The sequence below is a fragment of the Dipodomys merriami genome, unplaced genomic scaffold (genome assembly GCF_024711535.1).
Source record: "Dipodomys merriami isolate MVZ:Mamm:240054 unplaced genomic scaffold, mDipMer1.0.p SCAF_22, whole genome shotgun sequence".
NCBI lineage: Eukaryota > Metazoa > Chordata > Mammalia > Rodentia > Heteromyidae > Dipodomys > Dipodomys merriami.
The window spans coordinates 7,944,987-7,970,375 of NW_027203604.1; the positions used below are offsets into that span (position 1 = coordinate 7,944,987).

The window sequence follows — 25,389 nt, forward strand, 5'->3', positions numbered from 1 at the left end:
TGCTGTTTCTCTACCACTTGAGCCACACCTCCAGCCAGAACTGTCTTTGGTGTCAAGATTTTCCTATCAAGAGGAAGAAAACAGTCAAATAGATTCCTTCCCAAATTAAACTCTGAGCCCTACTTGTTAGCTTAAGTATCTTTTTTTTTTTTTTTTTTTTTTTTTTGTCGGTTGTGGGGCTTGAACTCTGGGCTTGGGCACTGTCCCTGCGCTCTTCAGCTCAAGGGGAGAGCTCTACCACTTGAGCCACAGCGCCACTTCCAGTTTTCTAGTGGTTTATTGGAGGTAAGAGTTTCATGGACTTTCCTGCCCGGGCTGGCTTTGAACCTCTATCCTCAGAACTCAGATAATAAGTTTCCTTTTGCATTTATATTGGCAACAGAATTAGAAAATAATTGGTTGCTCTAGTCAAAGGTCAAGTTACTTTTATTTCCATAGGTGGTGCTGAAGCTTTTGAATCACCCAACACTAAATTTCTTGATAAATTGACAGCTGAAAGATTGACTTGCTTTAATTATTGGTTATTACTATTCAACCAGTGTTTTCTGTAAACAAATACTTGTTTTATAATTTTCAGATGATATGAAATTGTCAGAAATTGATTTTCCTATGGCCAGAAGCAAACTGTTGAAAAAGGAATTGCCTTCTAAGGATGTACTGAGGACACTGCCTAAAACACTTAAACGACAGTCCAAACAAACTAATTATCCGGATGATAGCACAAAAGAGCTTTCCCCAAGGAAGAAGGCAAAGTTAAGCACAAGTGAAACAACAATTGAAAGTTTAGAAGGTGATATGCAGATTGACTGTTTGAATGAATCAAAGCATATAGAGCTACCATTTCCAGAGTCACTTGCCTCAGTGGATTCAGTACCAGTGTCTACTCTCCAAAAAGGGACCAAGCCCATTCAGGCATTGCTTGCAAAGAATATTGGGAACAAAGTGACCTTAACAAATCAACTGCCCCCTTCTACAGGTAGAAGTGCTCCTGCTGTGGAAAAGCCAGTTGTGTCTCCTCCAGAAGCAAGCCCCATGAAGCCAGCATTAACCTGCCTATCCAGTACAAAAAGTCCTTTACAGATGGTATACAAAATGCCCTGTGGTCAGTGGTTGCCCATAGATCTTCACAATAGCTCTGTGAAAATTCAGATGCAACCTGTGATGGATCCTAAAACAGGAGAAAAAATTATGCAACAGGTTCTTATTTTGCCTAAGAATTTTGTGATTCAGCACAAGGAAGGAAAAGCAGTTGCAAAAGAAATATCACCACTCCAACAAAAAGGTACAGAACATTACCCATCTTTCCCAGCAACAGCAAGTACAAATGCTTCTTCAGCATCAGTTCTTGTCACCTCAACAAGTACTGTTTCTGCCCAACTGCCTAACACAGTTTTTAACAAGATAATTGCACCTCCATCAAATAGTAGTAGTGCTAGACCACAGCCTTTGTCACCTAAAACCTCTGTAAGTAATTTATTATTACCACCAGTTAAAACTAGCCAGAGTGAAGCAGGAAAAACCAAGAATGCAGTTTCAGCAGCCACATTCCCCCAGCCTGTTGTTTCACCTACTATTTCCTCAACAGTTCAACCTCTGTTATCAGCAACAACACTAAGTGGATCTACAAGTCTTGGTAATCCCCTCACCTGTTTTGCACAACAAACTACTGACTCTACTGAAGCAAAGCAGGAACTGAAAACTGTGTGTATAAGAGATTCACAGTCAATTCTTGTTAGGACACGGGGAGGTAACACTGGAGTTGTAAAAGTGCAGACCAATCCAGATCAGAGTTCCCCCAACAGCTTATCTTCAGGCTCAGTTTTCACATTTGCTCCTCAGCTTCAGGCATTTCTGGTGCCCAAATCAACTTCATCATCATCAGTTTTTTCACAAATAGCTGGAATGACTACTACATCTAGTCTCCCACAATGCAGCCAAACACCCACTTCTGTTTCCATTCCTTGTGGCTTTAATCCATCTGTGGGAAAAAATCTCAAACCTATGTTAGGCCAGTCCTCCAGCACTGGTAGTTTGATAAATAAGACTTCACCCACACCCTCTTCTCCCTTGAAGTCATCCTCTGTTTCTTCCAGCACTCTACTACCATCAACAACAAATAGTTCAGTTAATGTAATTAACATATCAACAGGAAGTTTTGGTCAAACCAATGCAAATGCTATTCATACTCCAAATAAACAGCAGCAAGTAGATTATATCACAAAGAGTTGCCCTATTATGAGATCAGAAGCAACAGCAGCAATAAATGGAGATGTGATTAGTGGGACTCCAGTCCAGAAACTTATGCTGGTATCAGCTCCATCTGTTCTTCCTTCTAGCAATGGAACTACAGTTAATGTGGAACCTGCGCCAACCTCTACAGGTATTTCAACCCAGAAATTAGTTTTTATTAATGCTCCAGTTCCCAGTGGCACTTCCGCCTCAACTATTGTTGCAGAACCATTGAAACAAAGTCTTTCTCCCCACCTGAATAAAACATACATTAAGACTCCAGAGCAACCCCAGATAGTACTAATTCCATCTTCGGTGGGAGCACCATTAAAAATAAATTCCTCCCCAACTGTGTCTCAAATAAAAGATGTGAAAATTGGGCTAAACATAGGTCAAGCAATTGTAAATCCTTCAGGCCATGTACCAGCTATACCATCAATTAATATATTACAAAGTGTAACACAGAAAGGAGAAGAGAAAAGTAGCAAGGGCTATGTTTTGCCACTGTCAACAACTGGTAATTCAGTTTCATTAAGCTCAAATTTTGTGAGTCAAAATATTCCCGCTGTTAATGAATCAGTGGTTTCTGCAGCTAAAGCAGTAAACATGTTTTCAGTTACAGGAGCAAATGTTTCTTTGGGTTCCCTTTCAGTGACCTCATCCTCTGCTGCAGTTGGGACACAACCTCCTGTGTTAGTCAGTGGAAATGATACCTCTTCAAGAATTATGCCTATTTTGTCAAATAGACTTTCCACATCAAATCTCGGAAACACTGTGGCTATATCAACTGTGAAAACAGGACATCTTGCATCCTCTGTTCTTATCTCAACTACACAACCAACATTGACTCCCAAATGTTTAACATCAGCTTTGCAAATTCCTGTTACTGTTGCCTTGCCCTCACCTGTGACTACATCTTCAAAAATAATCAGCACAGTTCCACAATCAGCAACAGCAACAGGAGCCACAAATCCTGTATCTCTTTCTAAAAGACAATCTCGAACTTCTCTCCCATTTCAGTCACCAGGGACTTCAACTACAGTGCCAACAAATGGAAACACAAATAAACCTCAAACTGAATTGTCAACACTTTCGCCAAGTCCAGGTAGAATCATTAATATTTCCAATTTTACTTCTCTGCCAAACCACCAAATGTCCCCTGCTTTAGTAAAATCAACCCCCAGTTTCAATTGTGCTCCAAGTGGCTCTGTTGTTCACACTGCTACACCACCATCAAATGTAACTAGTCTGGTAGGGGGTGCCTTCAGTGAACCTTGTATTCAGCAAAAAATAGTTATCAACACCAGTACACCTTTGGCACCTGGTACTCAGATCATGATTAATGGAGCCCGGTTTATTGTCCCACCACAAGGTCTTGGAGCTGGCAGCCATGTTCTCCTTATATCTACTAATCCAAAATATGGACCTCCCTTGGTTCTAAACAGTGGCCAAGGCATTCAGGCTACACCAGTAGATAATCCTGCCCAGAAGGTAACAGTAGGATCAAACCATTCTTTGGGTGGGCAACCTGTAAAACATTCTCTAAGAAGCTCTACAAAAATTATAAACTCGCTTGGGAATGCGAGTTCTCTTCCCACAGTACATACAACACCACAAATTGTAAACACAACTGCTAAAATTTCTATTCCACCTCCTGCACCAGCAGTGTCATTGACTTCAGTTATTAAGTCTCCTCCAGCTACTCTTTTGGCTAAGACATCTTTGGTGTCTGCCATTTCTGCTGGTAATCCTCCACTGCCAAGTAGCACTTCGGTATTGCCTTTGGACACATCTGTGAAAAAATTGTTGGTTAGTCCAGAAGGAGCCATTTTGAACACCATAAATACTCCAGTCTCTAAGGTTTCTTCATTGTCTTCATCTCTCTCTCAAATTGTTGTATCTGCCAGTCGAAAACCTGCCTCTGTCTTCCCTGCTTTTCAGTCATCTGGTTTAGAGAAACCTGACACAGCTGCATCTTGAATTAGACTAAACGAGCCAGTTTTTAAATATTGGGGCATTGTTTTAACTCCCTTGAAAAATTTTAACTGTTTATTATCTGTTGAAAACATACTCTATACATAGTTGAGAGAATGTGTACGTGTGTGCGTGCGTGCGTGTGAGTGTGTGTGTGCTTTAGCTTGCAGCAAGATTTTCTTTTTTTAGGGAGGGAAAAGTGTATAGAGGGAAAAGTGTATACCATTTCACTCATTGATAGGAGGATGTTTTTCAGAAGTTCTTTGTTTAAATATATGGTCAAGATTTACTTGTCTGTATAAAAAATTGAACAAAGTCAAATTTGACTAGAGTAAGCTAGCCTTTTGCACACTTAAGTCGACATTTCTTTTTTGAACTATTACAGCGTATTGATGATATAGTTTTCTGTGTCATTAGTAAAATCTTATTTTTGTTTCTGTACAAAGAATATATATATTTATGCATTGTGAAAATGCAGCCCATGGTGTAAAATTGTACATATTCCTAAATCCCTAACAAGCTGTACTAAATATATGTACAAAGAACTATGCTGTCTTATTTATGTTTTGTTTACATAATGTATAGTTTTTTAAGTATTTTAGTAATTTTGGACCAGTGAACTGTTAGCAACAATGCAGAAGGATCTGCATGTAATAAACTTGAGTTGCTGTATTTCTTTGTTTGAATTTGCCATTTTTAAAATGTGTTTTTGTTTCATTGAAAAAATTGCATGATATAATTAAGACAGGCCTTTTTTTAAAAAGAAAAGAGTGTTAAGGCTAGGAAATGTGTATTAATAATGCTATTTGTGTACAGTTTTACAATTCACATTTACTTTCATAAAATCTCATTTGATTTTCACATTACTCAAGCAGTTATGTGCTACCCAGCTATTAGGTGGTAGAGCCAGTATTTGAGCTTAATGCTCCAGAATTTTTTCTCTGGTTTTTCATCTATTTTTAAAAATAGATATAGAATTTTTATTCTAGATTTCATGGTTTGACTTTTTAAAAATCCACTATCAAATTATACATTGAATTTTTTTCCTAGCCAATATATTTTGTACCTGTTAATGTACCTCTAATATGTTTCTTAAAACTTATTTGCTCTTTCCAGACAGGGTCTTGCTATTTAGGCTAGGCTGGCTTGAACTCATGGTCCTACTGAATCAGCCTCTAGAATAGCGTTTAGAAAAAATATACCGCACACTCAACAAAACTTTTTATTTTATTATTATTTTTTTTGGGGGGTCCGGTCGTGGGGCTTGAACTCTGGGCCTGGGCGCTGTCCCTCAGCTCTTCAGCTCAAGGCTAGTGCTCTACCACTTGAGCCACAGCACCACTTCTGGCTTTTTTCTTTTTGCTTATGGTGCTGAGGAATCGAACCCAGGGCCTCAGGCATGCAAGGCAAGCGCTCTACCACTGAGCCACCCTCCCAGCCCAACTTTTTATTTTAAAATAATTTTAGATTCACAGGAAGCTGCAAATATATAAAGAAATCTCTTTTACTCTTCACTTTTCTTTCCCTAAATAAGTTAATTTTTAAGTTAGGGTGTATTGTTTTGATTTTCCAGACTTATATGTAAGGAAATGAATTTTTTGGTAGTTTAGCATTAAAAGTGAGTGTGAATATCAGTTATCTTTCTTATTCTTTTTTGTTTTATCCCAATTACAAAGCGATTACTTAAATTCCATTGTAAAGCAAATTTTGTGGCTCAGATAATTCTGTTTGATTTTTGTAGTAATTCAGAATATGCCTCATTCTAAATAAAAGGTAGCTTTTCTATTTATTGGATATTTATTACCTTATTTGAGGTATACTGATTATATATACATTCCTTTTACAATGTTATTGTTAAACCTTTCCACAAAGAATTACAGTATAAAAGGATAGGCCTAATAATTGCTTTGGAAATGGTAAGTGGAAAGAATTGTGTGTGTTCCTGAAAAGATACTAAAAAGCTCTCAAAAATTTTGGTAAGAGGGAAGTATGTGGTGGTGTCTGGATTTTGGTTTGGTTTGGTTTATGTGTTGTGGAGCACTGTGTGTATGGTATGTGGGTGTGTGTGGGCGTGTTAAGATAGGATCTTACCCTGTAGCCTAGTCTGACCTCAGGATCCTCCTGCATGCCCACCATCCAGCTTTTCAAAATGTATCTTTAAAGCCAACTGCCAGTGGCTTATACCTGTAATCCAAGCTGCTCAGGAGGCTGAGATACGAGGATTGCTGTTTGAAGCCAACCCATGCAGGAAAGTCTGTGAGTCTTACCACCAATTAACTGACAATAACCCAAAAGTACCTACGGCTCATGAAGTGGAGTGCTAGCCTTGGGGGAAAAAAAAGTTCAGGAACAGCCCCCCAAAAAAGTATCTTTATTCTTTAAGACAGTACCTTTGTCAATCATGTCTACAATATGCTCACACTCCCCCTTTTCCTGTTAGCTTAAAAAAACACTGGGAGCTCAGAATATGGATGATATGTAAAGTGCATTGTGTTACAATGCACTTTGTGTGCTCAATGAATATATTTCTATACCCAGCTTTTAAACCAAACTTTGGTCTCAAAAGAGTTCTCTAAACTTCCAGAAAATAATTTACTGAATTATCTAAGACCTAACTTTAATCCTAGTGAAGGATCTAATTAACCATTAAAATATCTTCCAATCTCTGGGTGTAGGGGGGGGGTGGGGGGGGGGAGTGTGTACTAGGGCTTTAACTCAGAGCCTCACACTCAGCGTTTTCACCCATGACCTGCATGCTGCCATTTGAGTCATACCTCCAATCTGGCATTTTACTGGGTAATTGGAGATAGAATCTCTCAGACATATCTGTCCAAGCAAACTTCAAATTACAATCCTTACATCTTAGCCTCCTGAGTATTAGGATTACAGGTGTGAGCAACTGGCACCTGGCCTCTTCCAACTCTTCATCCCAAAGTCTAATAAAATCTCCAAAGCTGTAAATTAGGGAAACTTTAGATTGAAGCCTAAAAATTTCATGGTTACCAGGCATTGGTGGTACACACCTATAATCCTTGCTACTTAAGATGCATGATCTGAGTATCACAGTTCAAAGCCAGCCTGGACAGGAAAGTCCAGGAAGACTCATCTCCAATTAACTACCAAAAAGCCAGAAGTGGAGCTGTGGCTCAAGTGGTCTAGCAAAAATGTGCCCATTCCCTAAATTCAAGCCCCACGACAAGAACCACAAAATAGTTTTTTTTTTAAAGTCTCCTCGAACTGGAAGTGGCACTGTGGCTCAATGGTAGAACGCTAGCCTTGAGCTGAAGAGCTGAGGGACAGTGCCCAGGCCCAGAGTTCAAGCCCCATAACCGACAAAAAAAAAAAAAAGTTTCCTCATGGCCTGGAGGTGGGCCAGGTACAGAAGCACTGAACTCAAATCTCAGTACTATGCAAAACTTCAGGCTTTCCCTGCCTGCTTTTACTTTATTCCAATTGACTGCATTCTAGTTTTCTTTTAGCTTGGAACATATCAAGATCTTTGCAGATGTCCTCTCTGATTTAATATTTGGTTACAGGTTCAAATGACATGTAATTCTTTCTCCTTGCCATACTCTAACCAGTAGCATAATATTGCAGTCAGTCATAGATTGAGGAGATAGATTAAACAAGAAAGACATAGTACTCTTCACAATTATAATTATTTATGATTATTTTAATGACTGTAGCCCCCAGCCTCTGCACACAAAAAAATATTGATCACTGTAGTAATGACTCAAGATCAATTTAAATATATACTCAAACCAGGAAAATATTTAACTTAGAGCAGAGAGGTAAATTTAGAAACAAAATTTTTGTGTGTGTACCAAGACTTGAGTTCAGGGCTTTGTTCTCTCACTTGACTTTCCTGCTCATAGTTGGCCCTTTATTACTTGAGCCATGCCTCTAGCCCTGCTTTTTACTGGTTTTAGGGGTTGAGTCTCACAACCATTTCTGCCCAGATCTCCTCCTCTTTGTAGCAATGGTTTCAAGTATAAGTCACCTGCCCCAAGCTAGAAATAATATTAAAACCTTGAAAAGGTAGCAAGTAATCAAAGTAGTGTAAGAATATGATAGACATTATAGTTATCCAGAATCATACTACTAGGGCTTGAGGCCTATAGCACAGAAGTGGTAGTATGCTTGTTTGACAAGAGCAAGACCCTGGTTTCAATCCACAATACTACAAAATTAACTTAAAGATAATAACTCGCGGATGTGAGGGCGATCCGTTGATCACCATGGTTGATTAGGCTGATCTGGCTGGCTAGGCAGGTGTTCCCTTCCTCCCTCACCGCTCTGCCCCTCCTGAAGCTGTGCACTTGGTCGAAGAGGACAACCATCCCTGGTAGAGGAGGACTAGTCGCTCTGCTGCTAGAACCTCCAAAGATAATAACTTGCCTTAAGTTGATCCACAAGTTGTTTCACTAGCATCACCTGAGCCAGAAGCTTTCTTGTAGCTATAATAGTATACTTGACTTAGTCTTATTCAATAAGCATACACTATATGCACTGTGATGCTCCAGTGCTTAGAAAGGCTTTTGAAAGCACACAATGTTCTAGTTACTTTACTTGGAGAGACAATTGTGAGCAATCACTGTAGTTAAAAAGTAGTATGTGTCAAATGTGTTCATTTCTGTAAATCCTAGCTATTCAAGAGAAACCTCCCCATTATCCAGGACCTGTGTGTGGCAAGTACTGTCAGTGGATGACTGGGGGTCTGAAGATACCTAGATGTTTAGGCTTCTGGTTCCTAGGAAAATTTGGTAGACTGAGGCTCAAATAGGCCTGAAAATACCTAGAGCAGGTGGCCAAATGCCTATTAGTGTTTTCTTCATTTATAATTCTTTTTTTTTTTAAAGCAGTGGTGGGGGAAAGAGGGTAGGATGGGGAAGAAGTAGGAAAGGCTTGAAAAAAGGGAAGGGATTTATTTTTATTGAATGTCATTTTCAGTGTTTTTCCCTTCAGTCTAATCTTACATGTGGTGGAAAATGGTGTCATTAATGTGTTACTTGTGTTTCCATTGCACAAGATGATTTTCTGTGGTTTAACGACTCAGCCTTCAATAACAAAGAATTGCATAGTGAGAAATCATTTCTTTAAAACTTGTAAGTGCTATCAATACCAGCCTTAAAAGTTTTTGCTGATTCTTGTTAATCATCTCCTTCTTTAACAAGAGAACAGGTCTCACCAGGTGCCAGTGGCTTATGCCTATAATTCTAGCTATTCAAATGCAGGCAGAGATCTGAGTGAGGGTCCCAGTTTGAAGCCAGCCCAGGCAGGAAAATCTGTAAGATGGCTTATCCCCAAGTAACGAACACAAAGCCAGAAGTGGAGCTGTGACTCTCAAATGGTGGAACAAAAAAAGCTGAAGAACACTCAGGCTCTGAGTTCAAGCCCCAGGACTGGCAAAAAAAAAAAAAAAAAAAAAAAAAAGTCTCAAGTTAGCATTTATCAATATCCACAACTTCACTATTCCTGTTGGTTTTTTTTTGTTTTTTGTTTTTTTGGTCAGACATGGGGCCTAAACTCAGGGCCTGGACTTCAGCTCAAGGCAAGCGCTCTTCCACTTGAGCCACAGTACCACTTCTGCTTTTTTGATGGTTAACAGAGATAGTCTCATGGACTGTCCCTCCTGGGCTGGTTTTGAACCACAATCCTCAGATCTCAGCCTCATGAGTAACTAGGATTATAGGTGTGAGCCACCAGCACCTAGCTCTGGGTTTTAATTTTTATTATTTATTTTTATTTATTTATTTTTTTTGGTCCGGTCGTGGGGCCTGAACTCTGGGCCTGGGCGCTGTCCTTCAGCTCTTCAGCTCAAGGCTAGCGCTCTACCACTTGAGCCACAGCGCCACTTCCGGCTTTTTCTGTTTATGTGGTGCTGAGGAATCGAACTCAGGGCCTCATGCTTGCAAGGCATGCACTCTACCACTGAGCTACCTTCCCAGCCCTGGGTTTTAATTTTTAATCTGCTTTCTTCATCTTCACTTTTATAGTTACCCTGTGATTATATAAGAACAAGCTGATTTTCCATCTAGGAGTGTGGTATATATTTTAGCCAAAAAAATGTTTTAATGGTTGGAAAAAGTTAAACACATATTGTCAGTGACAAACAGATTGGAAAATTTTGCACTGTTGCTATGCAAATAGTACTGCTCCATTTTTTTTTTCAGGTTCTTAATTGTTTCTTCTGTATGTTCTATGAGAATTTGAGAACCCAAAATTCTGCATACAGTTCATGTTGATCTGTTGCTTCTTTAAAAATCTTAATAGTTGCCAACTGGTGGCTCACTCCTGTAATTCTAGCTATTCAGGAGGCTGAGATCTGAGCATCGTGGTTCAAAGCCAACCCAGGCAGGAAAGTCCGTGAGACTCTTATCTCCAATTAACCCCCAGAAAACAGGAAGTGGTGCTGTGGCTCAAGTCTTAGAGTGCTTGCCTCAGCTGAAGAGCTGAGGGATAGCACCCAGACCCAGAGTTCAAGTCCCACAACCAACAACAACAAAAAAAAGTAATTTGTAAATTAAATTTTAACTAGAAAGAAAGAAGTCAGATGGTCCCAGAACAGCCACTTATGTTCTATCCCTCAGGAAATAATACTTTTTATAGCATTTGCATTGTAATATTTATTGGGGAAACTTCCGATTTTAATATTTTTTCATCATTCCTAACTTGATTAGTACTATCAGTGGCCCAGTTCAGAATGTAATACTGGCCTAATATTAGAGATAATAAATTGTTGTTTCAACATTCTGGGAAAGATTATTAGATGTCTACACTAAGTTAAAGCAGAAGCATAAAGGGAAATCATTTCAGCATTTCTCAAGTAGCTCTCAAGGTGAATATGGTGGTGGTGACTGTTCTGCAGAGAGTTTCTCATAGGCAGGTGGAGCATTGGGAACCTGTGAAAAAGAGAGGGAGAACGTGAGTTTGGCAGCAATGTATTTGTTTCTGAGGAGTGATGAAGTCAAACAGCTTCACATTTATACTTTCACTATGGAATGAGACTTCTAAGGGTCCACACTTAATTTCCACCCAATGAGGTAATTAAATTTCACAAATGTGTGTGTCGAAACATTGTAGAGGCAAGGAGAGAAAAATCAGAATAAGGGGTTTCCCAAAATCTAAAAGTATATTTATTACTGAATTCTTTATGTCAGAAGAAGTCCCAAGACCTAATGAATTCTTTGAATCTGTTTGTATACAAAATATGCATTGCATCTTTACCACATAGATCCATGTAATTGTGTTTAAAGGCTCATTTAAGGTGGGGGTATATCTTTGGGGAGACACTTTTCCGTAGCATGGCAAGGCCCTGGATTCAAAACCCAGCACAACAAAGAACTATATACTACCAACTATATACTACCAACTATACTACCAACTGAGCAGAAATGTCGATCCTTCATTTAAAGCTCATAGCAATTCTGGGAAATGTTGCAGAGTGGGAAACTGAGGCATGGAGAAGTCACTTGTCCTAGGTCACACAACTAGTAAGTGATAGAGCTAAGAACCAAACACTGCTACTTGACATCTCAACCATGATACTGTCCTGCACGTGTACCAGTGCTGTGCAACAGAAATAAAATGCAAGCCACAACTTTGAATTTTCTAATAGCTTCAACTTTAGAAAGCAGGTAAAATTAATATTTTACCTGCCATATCAAAATGTAATCATGTCAGCACATAATCAGTATAGAAATAATTCATGTATATCCTTTTCATATAGTCTTTTAACATGGTATATATTAAATCTTAGTTCAAACTACTGTGTTTCAACCAATGTTAAACACCAGATGGCACAGCTCTATGCAATTAGTAACAGGTACTTTTTTCTACACACATACACACTAATGAAAAATGTTAATCTAAATTTTTTTTAAACTAGAATACATTGAGTTGCAAACCAAGTTGTTCTTTTGGCTCTTTAAATTGGCCCTGGAAAATACGAATATGAGAAGTTACAATTTAAGAAAATCTCTTTCTGTGGGTTTGGGTTTTTAGTTATTTTTATTGTGGTAAAATAGTTTGCATTAAACATGTTATTAGCAATATACATGTTCATATTTTCCTTGCTTTCAGTGGAAATTGTTTCATTCACTTGAGTTAAAAGCAGCTGTACATGGGAAGGTGGCTCAGTGGTAGAGTGCTTGCCTTGCATGCATGAAGCCCTGAGTTTGATTCCTCAGCACCACATAAGCAGAAAAAGGCAGAAGTGGTACTGTGGCTCAAGTGGTAGAGCACTAGCCTTGAGCTGAAGAGCTGAGCGACAGCACCCAGGCCCAGAGTTCAGGCTCCACGACCAAACCCCTCCCCTCCCCCCAAAAAGCAGCTGTACATGAAACCACAGATGCACAATATCAACGTACCAGAGGGTCACAAGTTTTCTCCTGAGATGGACAACTGTTCTCATAACCAAGTACTTCATGCAGGTATTTTTCTCTTGATGTACTTTGAGTAGCAGCATGAGGACTTTTGTTCTGAAATGTAAATGCATAAAAGTGACTGGGTAAGAAGCAATAACTTGAATTTACTGAAGAAAATGGAAGTTAATGTTAAGAATAGTTTTCAAGCTAGGTTCTGACACTTGCCTGTGTAACTTAAGTTCTGCCCACAGGTTAATCATTTACCCCTCTGAATTCCAGTTTTTGCATCTGCAAGTGTAAGGTAATATCACCTACCTCTCAGAGTTGTGGGAATTAACTAGAGGTGAAGTGCTAGTTCTGTACTTGGTACCCAACTGTTAGTCATCAGATACTTTTGAAAGGAAGGGGAACAGTGACTAAACTTATGGAATTAGTCTGCAAAAACAGGAGAAAATTATATAAATAAAGGACAAGCCAAATGTGATGGCACATGGCCAATACTGGGGAGGTTAAAACAGGTGGTTCATGAGTTAAAGACCAACTTGGGCTACAAATTCATATCCTTAAAAGAAAAAAAATTAATTAAAGGCAAGCCAGGCTCTGGTGGCTCACACATGTGATTCTAGCTACTCAGGAGGCCGAGATACGAGGGTCATGGTTCAAAGTCAGAAAAGCAGGAAAGCCTGTAAAACTCATCTCCACTTAACCACCAGAAAAGCCAGAAATGGAACTTTGCTTCAAGTAGTAAAGCACTTGCCTAGAGCAAAAAAGCTAAAGGATAATGCCTAAGTTCTAAGGTCAATCCCCAGTAATGGGACATAATGATATAAAATTAAAGGAAGAAAAGTACTTTCTCAGACAAATAAACATTGAGAGATCTACCCTGTAAAAAATGTTGAGTGTTTTATGAAGGAAAATAAGATATAGATATACATATAGATATTACAGAAAATAAATGAAGGTAAAATTAAAACTTTTCTAATTCTTTGTTCTAACATACAGCAACTTAATTGTGCATGGATATGTATATGAAATAACAATGATAAAGAGGTTGGGAGAAAAGAACTAGGATTATTTTGTTGAGGTATATGTATACTACCCATGGAGTGGACTTGGATTAGTTGTAAATGTATATTTCAAATTCTAGGGCAACTATTCTAGGGCAAATTCTAGGGCAATAAGATATGCTAAGAAATACGCTAAAGAGAAAAATTGAATCATATATAATGGTTAAAACTACATAAGGACAAGCAAGCAGTAGAAAACAAGAATAGCAGGAGATAGAAAACAAAATATGATAGATATTAATCTATCAATAACTACTAAGAATGTTAAGGGTTTAAATACACCAATTAACAGATAACATCAGAATAGATTAAAAATGGTATTGAAGGTTTGGCTCAGGTGGTAAAGTTCCAGACAATTAGCAAAAGCAAGCATCAGATTCCTAGTTCAAATTCCAGTCTTGGAATTAAAAAAAAAAAAAGGAAAAAAAAAAAACACCCACCAGACACCCATGACTCACCTCTGTAATCCTAGCTACTCAGGAGATCCTAGCTACTACTGAAATCTGGGACAGCAGTTCAAAGCCAAACTAGGCAGGAAAGTCTATGCGACTCCTGTCTCCAATTAACCACCAAAAAAGCTGGACCTGGAACTGTGACTTAAGTGGTAGAACACTAGCCTTGAGCAAAAAGCTCAGGGTTAATACCCAGGCCATGAGTTCAAGCCCCAAGAATGACATGGACACACACAGGCACAAAGATACATGTGCATTAAAAGTACCTGGAAAAAGATACACAATGCTAACACTAATCAAAAAAAAACATAGGAGCTCAGAGAGAGTAAGTACAAAAAGAACAGGGATAAGGTACTACATAATCACAATTTTATTCTACAAGATGACATAATAGTACTGAATATATAGTCATCTAATAATAGGACAACAAGGGCTGAAGACATGGTTCAAGACATAGAGTGCAGGCCTACCCAGCTTGAGGCCTTGAGTTCAAACCTCAATAACACAGAACTACATGAAATAAAAGCTGGTAGAATTCAAGAAGATATAATTGAACCTCCTATATAGTTGGAGTTAAACTGGGGGACTTGGCCAGGTGCTAGTGGCTCACAGCTGTAATCCTAACTACTCAGGAGGCTGAGATTTGATGATTGAGGTTCAAAGCCAGCCCAGGCAGTAAAGTCCGTGAGACTCTTATCTCCAATAAACCACAAGAAAAGCAGAAGTGGTGCTGTGGCTCAAATGGTAGAGCACTAGCCTTGAGCTGAAGAGCTGAGGGACAGCGCCCAGGCCCAGAGTTCAAGCCCCAGGACCAAAAATAAATAAATAAATAAATATAGGGGCTGGGAAGATGGCTCAGTGGTAGAGCGCTTGCCTTGCAAGCCTGAGGCCCTGAGTTCGATTCCTCAGCATCACATAAGCAAAATGAAAAAAGCCAGAAGTGGCGCTGTGGCTCAAGTAGCTCTAGCCTTGAGCTGAAGAGCTGAGGGACAGCGCCCAGGCCCAGAGTTCAGGCCCCACAACTGGACCCAAAAAATAAATAAATAAATATAAAATTGGGGACTTTATTATCCTTCTGTTAGAAATGGAAAAGTCTAGCAGGCAAAAATTCATTGAGGAAATAGTTGAACCCACTCAAACTCACCAGTCAACTAGATGTGATAGACATCTACAAACTAGATGCTGCTGGTGCTATTGCTTATGGAACATTCACATTATGGAATATAAAACACCATAACATGTTTAAAAGAAGTCCTGAAATTTCTACTGTTAAGAGTTCAATGGAGTTAATCTAGAAATCAATGAAAAGAAGTATAGCTGAAAAATCCTAAAATACTTAGAGATTAAACTACATCCTTCTAACACATGGATCAAAGAAGAAATCTCAAGAAAAATTTTTAACATTTGAACTAAAATTAAAAATATAACTGGTAAAAGCAGTACTTAAAGGGATATTTACAACATCAAATATATTGGACATATAAATTAGATGAAATATATTACATATATTAGAAAAAAGATTACATATATTAGAAAAGAGATGTAAAATCAATCATCTAAAATTTCACCTTAGGAAAGTAGAAAAAAGAGCAAATTTAACTTGAACTAAGTAATTAAAAATAGACCAGAAATCAATAAAAATTGAAAACAAGAAATAAAGAAAAAACAAAGAAACCAAAAGGTGGTTCCTGGAAAAGATTTGATAAAATGGACAAATTCCTATTCATAATTAAAACCCTTAAACAGAGAACTCAGGAAAATTGCCTGAATGTTGCTAAAGAATAACTGCACAACTTCTATAGCTACCAACATACTTAATGGTGAGAAACCTTCCCCTATCAAGACTAGGTGCATTTTCTCTGCTGAGTCAATGAAGTACCCAATTTGCAGACATCTAAACTAATTTAGGGGACTGGTGTTGAAACATCAGGTATAGACAAAGCAAAAACAAAGTCCCAAGCAAGGTATGACGAAGTAGATAAGTATTGTTCCAAACATACTATTTGACTCACCACTCCTTTTCAACATCATACTGGAAACTTCTAGGTAATGCAAAAACACAAGAAAAGGTTCACTTATTGGGAAGAAAGAAAAGTATGCTCACTGGTTATTGTTTTTTCCCCAACTTTTCTGAATCTCTCACCCACCATAGAAAGGCATGTGACACATCGTCCCAGTTCATTGCTAGTTGTCTGCACCTACATTCAAATTCAGTGTGAATATAAAAATGCAGACTGTCCCCAGAGGTAGTCCAGAATCTGCGTTTTAGTAAGAACTTCTAGGTGAGGTGCACTTTGACTATCTCCAAAGAAACATAATACCTTGAAAAATGAGTATAAATTGAACTAGTAAGTAAAGATTTGCCTTGAGATTGTAATCCCAAGCCCAAAAGTATATCCTAAACATACAAGCAAAGATGTAAAACATCTAAACCAATGTCCACTGCTTAAATATCATTTCTTACTCTCTGCTGCAGGAATGTGTTGTTGTTAAAAAAAAAAAAAAAAGCAATCTTTCCAAAGGTATTTCCCAGGGCTCAGGGAAGTTGTTAGTTAACCAAGGGAGAAACTGCAGGTGACCTAAATGTTGACCAACCTTGCTACCGTACCCTGATCAATGAAATCTGGCAAGAACACATTTCCCAGCAAGCCAGTATCAAAGATCACCAAGGAAGTCATCTGAGACCAAATGCTGATGCCTTACAAATGAGTAATTGCTGTGAGCCAGACTTTGTGCTAGACACTGAAGGCCCAGTATCTTGGCTCATTAAGACAAGGGGGAAAGAGGCTAAAGTAAATAAACAATTACAGTACAGACTATTGTCTACCTCACGCTAGAGGTGTATAATAAGTCATATGACAGAAAGCAAGTCCTCCTTCTCCTCACTTAGGACAGAGAGGTGTCATACCAACTAGAGCTCTATTCCCTGAGCTCCTAATCCAAAGCTTTCCTCCAGGTTTTATTCGTAGCCTTCTTGTTCCAATCCAACCATTTCTGTTCCTTCTCATCAAATGTGAACAAACTAGAGGGCTCTGCTTAGTGACATGTCAACTCCCAAAGTTGCCCAGTTTCCATGATTTATATTTGGGCCTCTCTGATAAGGGACACATTAGGGAAAAAGAAATGTTTGACAGTCTCCTCGCATCTCTTGCTTTCCTATTCATTCTTTTTTTTTTTTTTTTTTTTTTGGATCCGGTCGTGCGGCCTGAACTCTGGGCGTGGGCGCTGTCCCTCAGCTCTTCAGCTCAAGGCTAGCGCTCTACCACTTGAGCCACAGTGTCACTTCCGGCTTTTTTCTTATGTGGTGCTGAGGAATCGAACCCAGGGCCTGATGCATGCAAGGCAAGCGCTCTACCACTGAGCCACCTTCCCAGCCCCTCCTATTCATTCTTAAGACTGCCAAGCTCCACCCTCTCCACACACATGGCCATTCCTTTTTTTTTTTTTTTTTTGGTCGGTTATGGAGCTTGAACTCTGGGCCTGGGCATTGCCCCGCAGCTCAAGGCAAATGCTCTACCACTTGAGCCACAGCGCTACTTCCGGTTTTCTGAGTGGTTTATTGTAGATAAGAGTCTCATGGACGTTCCTTCCTTCCCTTGGTTGGCTTGGAACCATGATCCTCAAATCTCAGTCTCCTGAGTAGCTAGGATTACAGGTGTGAGTCACCACGCCCGGCTTCCAACATCTTTTATAGAGAGGTAATACCATTCCATTTTGCATAAACCTGAAAAGCATTCAGATCTGTAAAAACTAAAAAAAAAAAAAATTGCAACCCTTTCATTCTATCACTTACTGTAGACAATGTTTTTGGTTGAAAAGTGTTAAAAGTGCCGTCTAGGCTGGGTGTCAGTGGCTCACGCCTGTAATCCTAGCTGAGGAGGCTGAGGTCTGAGGATCGCAGTTCAAAGCTGCTGGGGCAGGAAAGTCCATGAGACTCTTATCTCTAATTAGCCACCAAAAAGTTGGAAGTGAAGCTGTGGCTCAAATGGTAAAACAAAAAAAAAAACCTAAGGGATAATATGTAGGCCCTGACTTCAAGTCCTAGTACTAGCACTAAATAAATAATAAATGTGTTGGCTTTGAGGCAAGGTTGCTGAAATTTATCGTTCTTTCTTTCTCTGGGCCTGGGCGCTATCCCTGCACTCTTCGGCTCAAGGCAAGCACTCTACCGCCTGAGCCACAGGGCCACTTCCTGAAATTTATCGTTCTTATAGTGTGTATACCTAGTTGGTGTTTGACATGCATGGAAGAACCTGGTGCCAGCAGAGTGAACTATGTCATTGTGTTAGCTTCCTACTTATATGGGTAAGGAAGAAAAAGATACCATTAGACTATATTTGCCACCTAAGGAAGATGGAGTCTATAACAAACCGACAGATAGATGATGAATAGATGATAGATAGATAGATAGATAGATAGATAGATAGATAGATAGATAGATAGATAGATAGATAGACAGACAGATAGATACACATAGATACATAGATAGATTTAAAATACAGTTATGTAGCAGGTGCTGGTAGCTCACACCTATAATCCTAGCTACTCAGGAGGCTGAGATCTGAGGGTCATAGTTTGAAGCCAGGCAAGAAAGTCTTTGGGACTCTTATCTCCAATTAACCACAAGAAAACCAGAAGTACAGCCAAGGCTCAAAGTGGTAGAGCCCTGGCCTTGGAAGTACAGCCAAGGCTCAAAGTGGTAGAGCCCTGGCCTTGAGCAAAAAGAGCTGAGGGACAGTCCTAGGCCCTGAGTTCCAGCCTCAGAGCTGACAAAAACAAACTAACAAACATACACACACATACAGATGCCTAGTGCTGCTGAGTGGAGGATAGTTTCTTCATTGCACTGATGTCCAGAGGTCTTCTCCCAGACCCTTTAGTGTGACACAGTTAAAAGAATCTGGACCTCCTGTGGTGATGAAAGATGTGAAGAGGCAAAGTAGGAGAAATGGGCCATTAACAAAACCAACAAGAACCTCCAGAAGAATTGGTAAACGCTGGGGAGTCTAACATGCCTTTTCTTCTGTGGCCCCCACACTCTTGGTGCTCAGCAAACACCACAGTCAAGTATTCAAGTTTGCTTCAAGTACAACCAGAGATGGGGCAAATCCTGGTTGGAGTTTGTGCCTGGGCAGAAACAAAGGAAGAGTTGCTAGAAATGTAATGTGTAGGTAAGATTCATCAGAAGCAGGATTCCAAGCTACAGGTGATCATAAAACATGGTATCCCATTCCCAGAAATTCATAGATGTGGAAAGGGGTTCTGGATCTAGAAAGATCCCACCAACCGTCAGGATTCTGTAGCCACTTCGTCTTCTACAATACCAGCAGCCGATGAGCAGTAAAATTCCCAGGACCACTGTCAAGATGCCAATTCCTGCAGCCCTGGCCCAAGAGACAGACAAGTCCAACATGTCACACACACAAACATCATTCAAGATTTCTATGAAATAGAAATCAAGCTTCTCACTTCATTGGAGCTTTATTAGTGTGGACAAGCACCCTGATTCCCCAGTTACTGGGTAGCACTATTCTTTCTTCTCATTGGGGCTATTGTCCCCAACTCAGTCCACTAAAAGGAAGTAAAATTAACTCTGAATATGTACTTCAAGCCAGTAAAACTATTACACCTTATGGGTTTGTTGGTTGGTTGGTTGTTGTTGGTGGTGGTGGTGGGGTTTGAACTTAGGGCCTGGGCACTGTTCCTGAGCTCTTTTGCTCAAGGCTATTACTCTACCAGTTTGAGCCACAGCTCCACTTCTGGTTTTTGAGGGGTTAATTGGAGGTAAGAGTCTCATGGAGACTTTTGTGCCTGAGCTTCGAACCACAATCTTCAGATCTCAGCCTCCAGAGTAGCTAGGATTACAGGTGTGAGCCATTGGCACTCGGCCATGTGTATATATACATACATACATACATATATATATATATATATATATATATATATACATATATATATATATATAATTTTTATTATGGGGCTTGAACTCTGGGCCTGGGCACTGTCAGATCAAGGCTAGCACTCTTCCACTTGAGCCACAGTGCCACTTCCAGTTTTCTGGTGGTTTATTGGAAATAAGAGTCTCACAGACGTTCCTGCATGGGCTGTCTTTGAACCAGTATCCTCGGATCTCAGCTTCCTGAGTAGCCAGGATTACAGGCATGAACCACTGGTGGTCAGCTTATATAGTTTTTTAATTCTCACAATAATCCTGTAAGGTACATACCTTTATTATTATTTTTTTGGGGTCCGGTCGTGGGGCCTGAACTCTGGGCCTGGGCACTGTCGCTCAGCTCTTCAGCTCAAGGCTAGCACTCTACCACTTGAGCCACAGCGCCATTTCCAGCTTTTTTCTTATGTGGCGCTGAGGAATCGAACCCAGGGCCTCGGGCATGCAAGGCAAGTGCTCTACCACTGAGCCACCTTCCCAGCCCTGGTACATACCTTTAATTAACACACACACACACACACACACACACACACACACACACACACACACACACACACACACACACACACACACACACACACACACACACACACACACACACACACACACACCTCATTTCATGGAAAGTAAATGCAGAAGTTAAGTTCTAATACAGATGTGCCCGTTCCCCTGCTGATGGTCATCCAGCACTAACATATAACAGATTTGAACCCAAGGCTATCTCTGACCCCCACCACTCCCCCCTCTCCGGCCTGGCCTTGCCCTCATCCTGGTAGCCCTGTGAAGAAGAATCTGAGCTGAACCTAGAACAAAGCTATAGTGTCACTTATGGAAGAATCTTGACTTGCACTGCAGGCTTTTTTTTCTGGGGGAATCACAGCAGGCTCTTGAGCCTTCGGTCCAGTGACCCCAGGGAAATGTTAGAGTTGCCACAAAAACTCACCTGTCTGAACCTGGACTGTGGTACTTCAGCCCAGCCTTTGCAAGTGAGCTGGAATCTGCCTGATGGTTTACATCACAGCATAATCGATATGAACTTGCCAAGAAAAGCTCTGCAGAGCTGGGTGATGGATAAAAGACTGAGTAGCTAACAGGGCAGCAAGACTGAACAGAAAAGCTTCTAGAGGAAAGTTTTTCCAGTCCACCTTTATCTCAAAGCTGCTAAGATAGCAAATGTATCCTATCTAACTCCAAGTGCAACAGACAGAACCAGTGCTATACAAAGAAATCTCTGATCCAATTATATAGGCCAGTCTACCCATCGTATATAAAATCTATAGACCGAAGGTGAGACCAACCAATATTTGTCAGTGTCATTACTAGCATTCTAACTCCTCCATGGGAAACACCCATACACATGCTTTTATTCTCACAACAACCCTCTGAGATTGGTGTCCTTTTAGGTTTACAGCTGACGTTAGGCTGGTAAAATGTCCAAAGTTGCATATTCAGTAATGGTAGAATCAGCATTCCCAGTAACTAGCACTAGAGAGCCAATAAGGAAGCCCTGGGATTTGGGTCGAGACCAACCAATATTTGTCAGTGTCATTACTAGCATTCTAACTCCTCCATGGGAAACACCCATACACATGCTTTTATTCTCACAACAACCCTCTGAGATTGGTGTCCTTTTAGGTTTACAGCTGACGTTAGGCTGGTAAAATGTCCAAAGTTGCATATTCAGTAATGGTAGAATCAGCATTCCCAGTAACTAGCACTAGAGAGCCAATAAGGAAGCCCTGGAATTTGGGCCAAATCTAAATCTCCTGTCTTCTAGACAAGTGCTTTCCCTGCAGAAATTACTCTTTCCTAAAACAAAGCTGTCACAAGATGTGTTTGTTGGGCTCTTATGACTGCAGGCAGCTGATTCAATTCCCAGCATGCCTGTGTTCTAACTTTATTGTGCAGTCTCCCCTTCAGTGTCCTAACACAGAAGGAACTCTGTTCCAGTTCTTTATGTACAGTCATGTTGTTTTCACATGATCCAGAGCATAAAACACTAAGCACTGGCAAGATGCTAGTGCAAACCATGGCCCAGCCTAGCAGGTTTCCTCAGTCACCAAACTACCCCCTGAGGCAGAGCCATCTGAGATGCCTGTTAAGTATACCTCCTTCTACACCCTTGATCTACCAACTCAGCCTCTTGGGTGGCAGCATCTAAGAATCTGCATTTAAGCAAACTTCCTGGATGACTTATTATCCATTCAACTGTAATAATTTCTGCAAGTAATAAGCTGGGTACTGGTGGCTCATGCCTATAATTTTAGCTACTCAGGAGGCTGAGATCTGAGGATAGAGGTTCAAAGCCAGCCTGGGCAGGAAAGTCCATGAGACTCCTAGCTCCAATTAACCATTAAAAAGCTGGAAGTGGAACTATGGCTCAAATGGTAGAGCACTAGCCTTGAGCAGAAATGACTCAAGGACAGTGCCTAGGCCCTGAGTTCAAGCCCAAGGACTGGCACAAAACAAAAATAAAAAATTCCCTCACATGCAAGTCAATGAATATTTTCCTTTTATGCTAGAACCCAGTGGTTCTAGCTCCCCTATGCTCTCAGCGAAGATAGCAGAGAATTCACCTAAGCCAACATAGGCCCCATGTTCAGAATTCAAGATAGCGAGCTGATGCCTTTGATGATGGGGTTCTTTTACATGAGGGTGGTAATATATCCTGTGTGATCTTTTAAGTTATCATTCCCAACTCGAACCCCACATTTCTATGTTCTTCTCTGAGAAGCCAACTGGAGTCTGCAGACCCCACATCTTTGGTCATTGACTCTAGTTGGTGCACAAGAGAAGTCTGCAAGAATAGATGAGCTTCTCCTTCCAGTGTGCTTCTGGTTTTGGGTCAGTATCTACAGGCCAGCAGCTCTTCCCACTGTCAGTCAATCCCATCTACCAGCTCTGCTTCTCTTAGACCCAGGCTCTAGGCCCCTTATCAGCCAACCAGTGTCCCTACCTCAGATGCCTGAGCTCTTGATGCATGCACCTTCTTTAAGGCACAGAGGCACCCAAACCAGCTAAACAGAAATTCTTCCTCTGAGATGCCAGTCTCATTTCTGAAGGGTCCTTCCTCTACTGCAGGTTCTGAAGACTCCAACTCTTCTTCTCTAGTCTGTAGTTACCCGCTCTGGGTTCCTTCGGTGTCTTTGCCTCGTCAGTCCCAGCACTCACCTAACCAATTCCTTACACTGAAGTTGAAATGCGTTGTTGGCTTCTGTCTTCTTGACTAGACCTTGAGAATAATCTGCATAGGCTGTGAATGCCATCTGGCCACCAGTTTCTCCAGCTGGGGATGGTGACACTACATGGCAAATGATAGCTTAGGTGTGCTTTTGTTTTTGTTTTTGTCAGTCATGGGGCTTGAACTCGGGGCCTGGGTGTTATCCCTGAGCATTTTTTGCTCAAGGATAGCTTTCTACCACTTTGAACCACAGTGCCACTTCCGGTTTTCAGGTGGTTAATTGGGAGTCTCACAGACTTTCCTGCCCAGGCTGGTTTCGAATTGTGATCCTCAGCTCTCAGCCTTCTGAGAAGCTAGGATTACAGGTGTAAGCCACCAGCACCCAGCTTGGCAGTTTAGTTGTTTTTTTTTTTTTTTTTTTTTTTGGGGTCCAGTCATGGGGCCTGAACTCTGGGCCTGGGCGCTGTCTCTCAGCTCTTCAGCTCAAGGCTAGCGCTCTACCACTTGAGCCACAGCGCCACTTCCAGCTTTTTTCTTTTTGTTTATGTGGTGCTGAGGAATCGAACCCAGGGCCTCATGCATGCAAGGCAAGCACTCTACCACTGAGCCACCTTCCCAGCCCCGATAGTTTAGGTTTTAACCTCTGGAGCTCACCAAGTCCTGCCTCCAGACTTCAGCTCCATAACATAAATGGCTGATCTCTGCCCCAGCCTCTCTTCAGATGAAATTGTGTAAATATTTGCCTCTGCTGAAGTTTAGTGCTTCACAGGCAAATAAACCCAGACTTAAATCCTAACACCACCACATTCGGTTACACCTTTCCAAGTATCTAAGTCTTTCCTCATGTACCACACAGCAAAAAGGACACAACTGTCACTGGGGGGCAAGGGTAGGGTGAATGGACCTTGCCTTCCCTTGCTCTCCCCTTCTCTTGGCAAGACACAGAGCTGATGACGTGCCTTCTTAACCACATAGTCAAAGGCCACATCCAGGGGGCGTCACCCAGGGAAAAAAAGGAAACTGACAATCCCTGAACTTTAAACTCTCCTGCTACTATGTGAGAGATAAGTAAAATTATATTTTCTCTGTTGATTTATTCTACAGAAACTAAAAACACATTCTAATACCATATACAATATTACCTGTCCCCCCCCCAAAAAGTGTAGGTTTGTGCTTATAACAATTTGTTCCAAGATACCACTACCTAAGAAGAATTGACAGAACAAAGCTTAAAGATAAGCCATGTTAAGCTAGGTACTAGTAGCTCATGCCTGTAAACCTAACTACTCAGGAGGCTGAGATCTGAGGATCACAGTTGGAAGCCAACCCCAGCAGGAAAGTCTATGAGATTAATTAAATTCAACACCAAAAAAAGCCGAAGTAGAGCGATGGCTTTACCCTTTAGCAAAAAAGCTCAAGGACAGCTGGATAGGCCCTCAGTTCAAGCCCCAGAACTAGTACCCTCACCCCCCCCCCCAAATAAGGCATATTTATCCTGGCCAGATGTTTTCTAGCTTGAGAATTTACAGATAATGGCCAAGAATGTGGACAAAAATAGCAAAATCTAATTTTAAAAAATCCTTCCTATCTCCCAGAAAAAAAATGAAGTAAGCCCCTCCCTTTGTTGTCAGAGTTTTTTACTCTGGGGAGAGAAACATTAGGGAAATTTAAGTGCCATGCCAGCAAACTACAAACTGGAACCCCTCCTCTCCCCCCCCCCCCCCCCCCCCCCCCGCTCAGTTTGGTGGTGAACTTACTCTTCCGTTGTGATGTGAGAGTGGCTGTGCCCCTTCCTGGGGTAACCATAGTAAACATCTTGTCCTGGCATCTCCTAGGGTTCAGACACAGGATACCTAACAGAAAAGGCATCATTGATTGCATGCAAAGCATCCTTACGCATCATCTTATAAACACCCACAGTGTCCAATACTGACAGGCAGACCCAATGAGTTCTCTGTCAAGGATTTGTAGTGAATGCTTCCATTAATTTCACAGGTTAGAGAAATAGCTCAGGGCCAAGCACCAGTGGCTCCCACCTGTAATCCTAACTACTCAGGAAACTGAGATCTGAGGATCATGATTTGCTGCAAGCCCAAGCAAGAGTCCTTGAGACTCTTATTTCCAGTTAATCACTAAAAAGCTGGAAGAGGAAGTATGGTTCAAGCGATAG

General features: G+C 40.7%; 2 protein-coding genes and 1 non-coding gene across 7 annotated transcripts in view; 1 reads left to right on the forward strand and 2 right to left on the reverse strand.

Moving 5' to 3' along the window:
* Brd10 (bromodomain containing 10) overlaps positions 1 to 4,875 on the forward strand; it is a 100,545-nt gene extending 95,670 nt beyond the window's left edge. For 4 of the 5 annotated variants that reach the window (XM_070033246.1, XM_070033242.1, XM_070033243.1 and 1 more), the window contains one exon: positions 578 to 4,875. In XM_070033246.1, coding sequence (XP_069889347.1) covers positions 578 to 4,209 — 3,632 coding nt within the window. In that variant the 3' untranslated portion in view covers positions 4,210 to 4,875. The remainder of the gene's footprint in view (positions 1 to 577) is intronic. The other variant, XM_070033245.1, reaches the window with a different exon arrangement.
* A 5,196-nt stretch (positions 4,876 to 10,071) lies between these two features.
* Positions 10,072 to 10,144, reverse strand: Trnaa-ugc (transfer RNA alanine (anticodon UGC)). Its single transcript has one exon. It is a non-coding gene; the product is annotated as a tRNA-Ala (tRNA).
* A 550-nt stretch (positions 10,145 to 10,694) lies between these two features.
* Positions 10,695 to 25,064, reverse strand: Mlana (melan-A). Its single transcript, XM_070033078.1, has 4 exons — positions 24,977 to 25,064; positions 19,376 to 19,472; positions 12,573 to 12,683; positions 10,695 to 11,105 (listed from the first exon to the last, which is right to left on the reverse strand). Exons 1-4 carry the CDS (start codon positions 25,045 to 25,047, stop codon positions 11,037 to 11,039), a joined length of 348 nt encoding a protein of 115 aa, XP_069889179.1. The 5' UTR covers positions 25,048 to 25,064; the 3' UTR covers positions 10,695 to 11,036.
* Between the last annotated feature and the right edge of the window lie 325 nt (positions 25,065 to 25,389).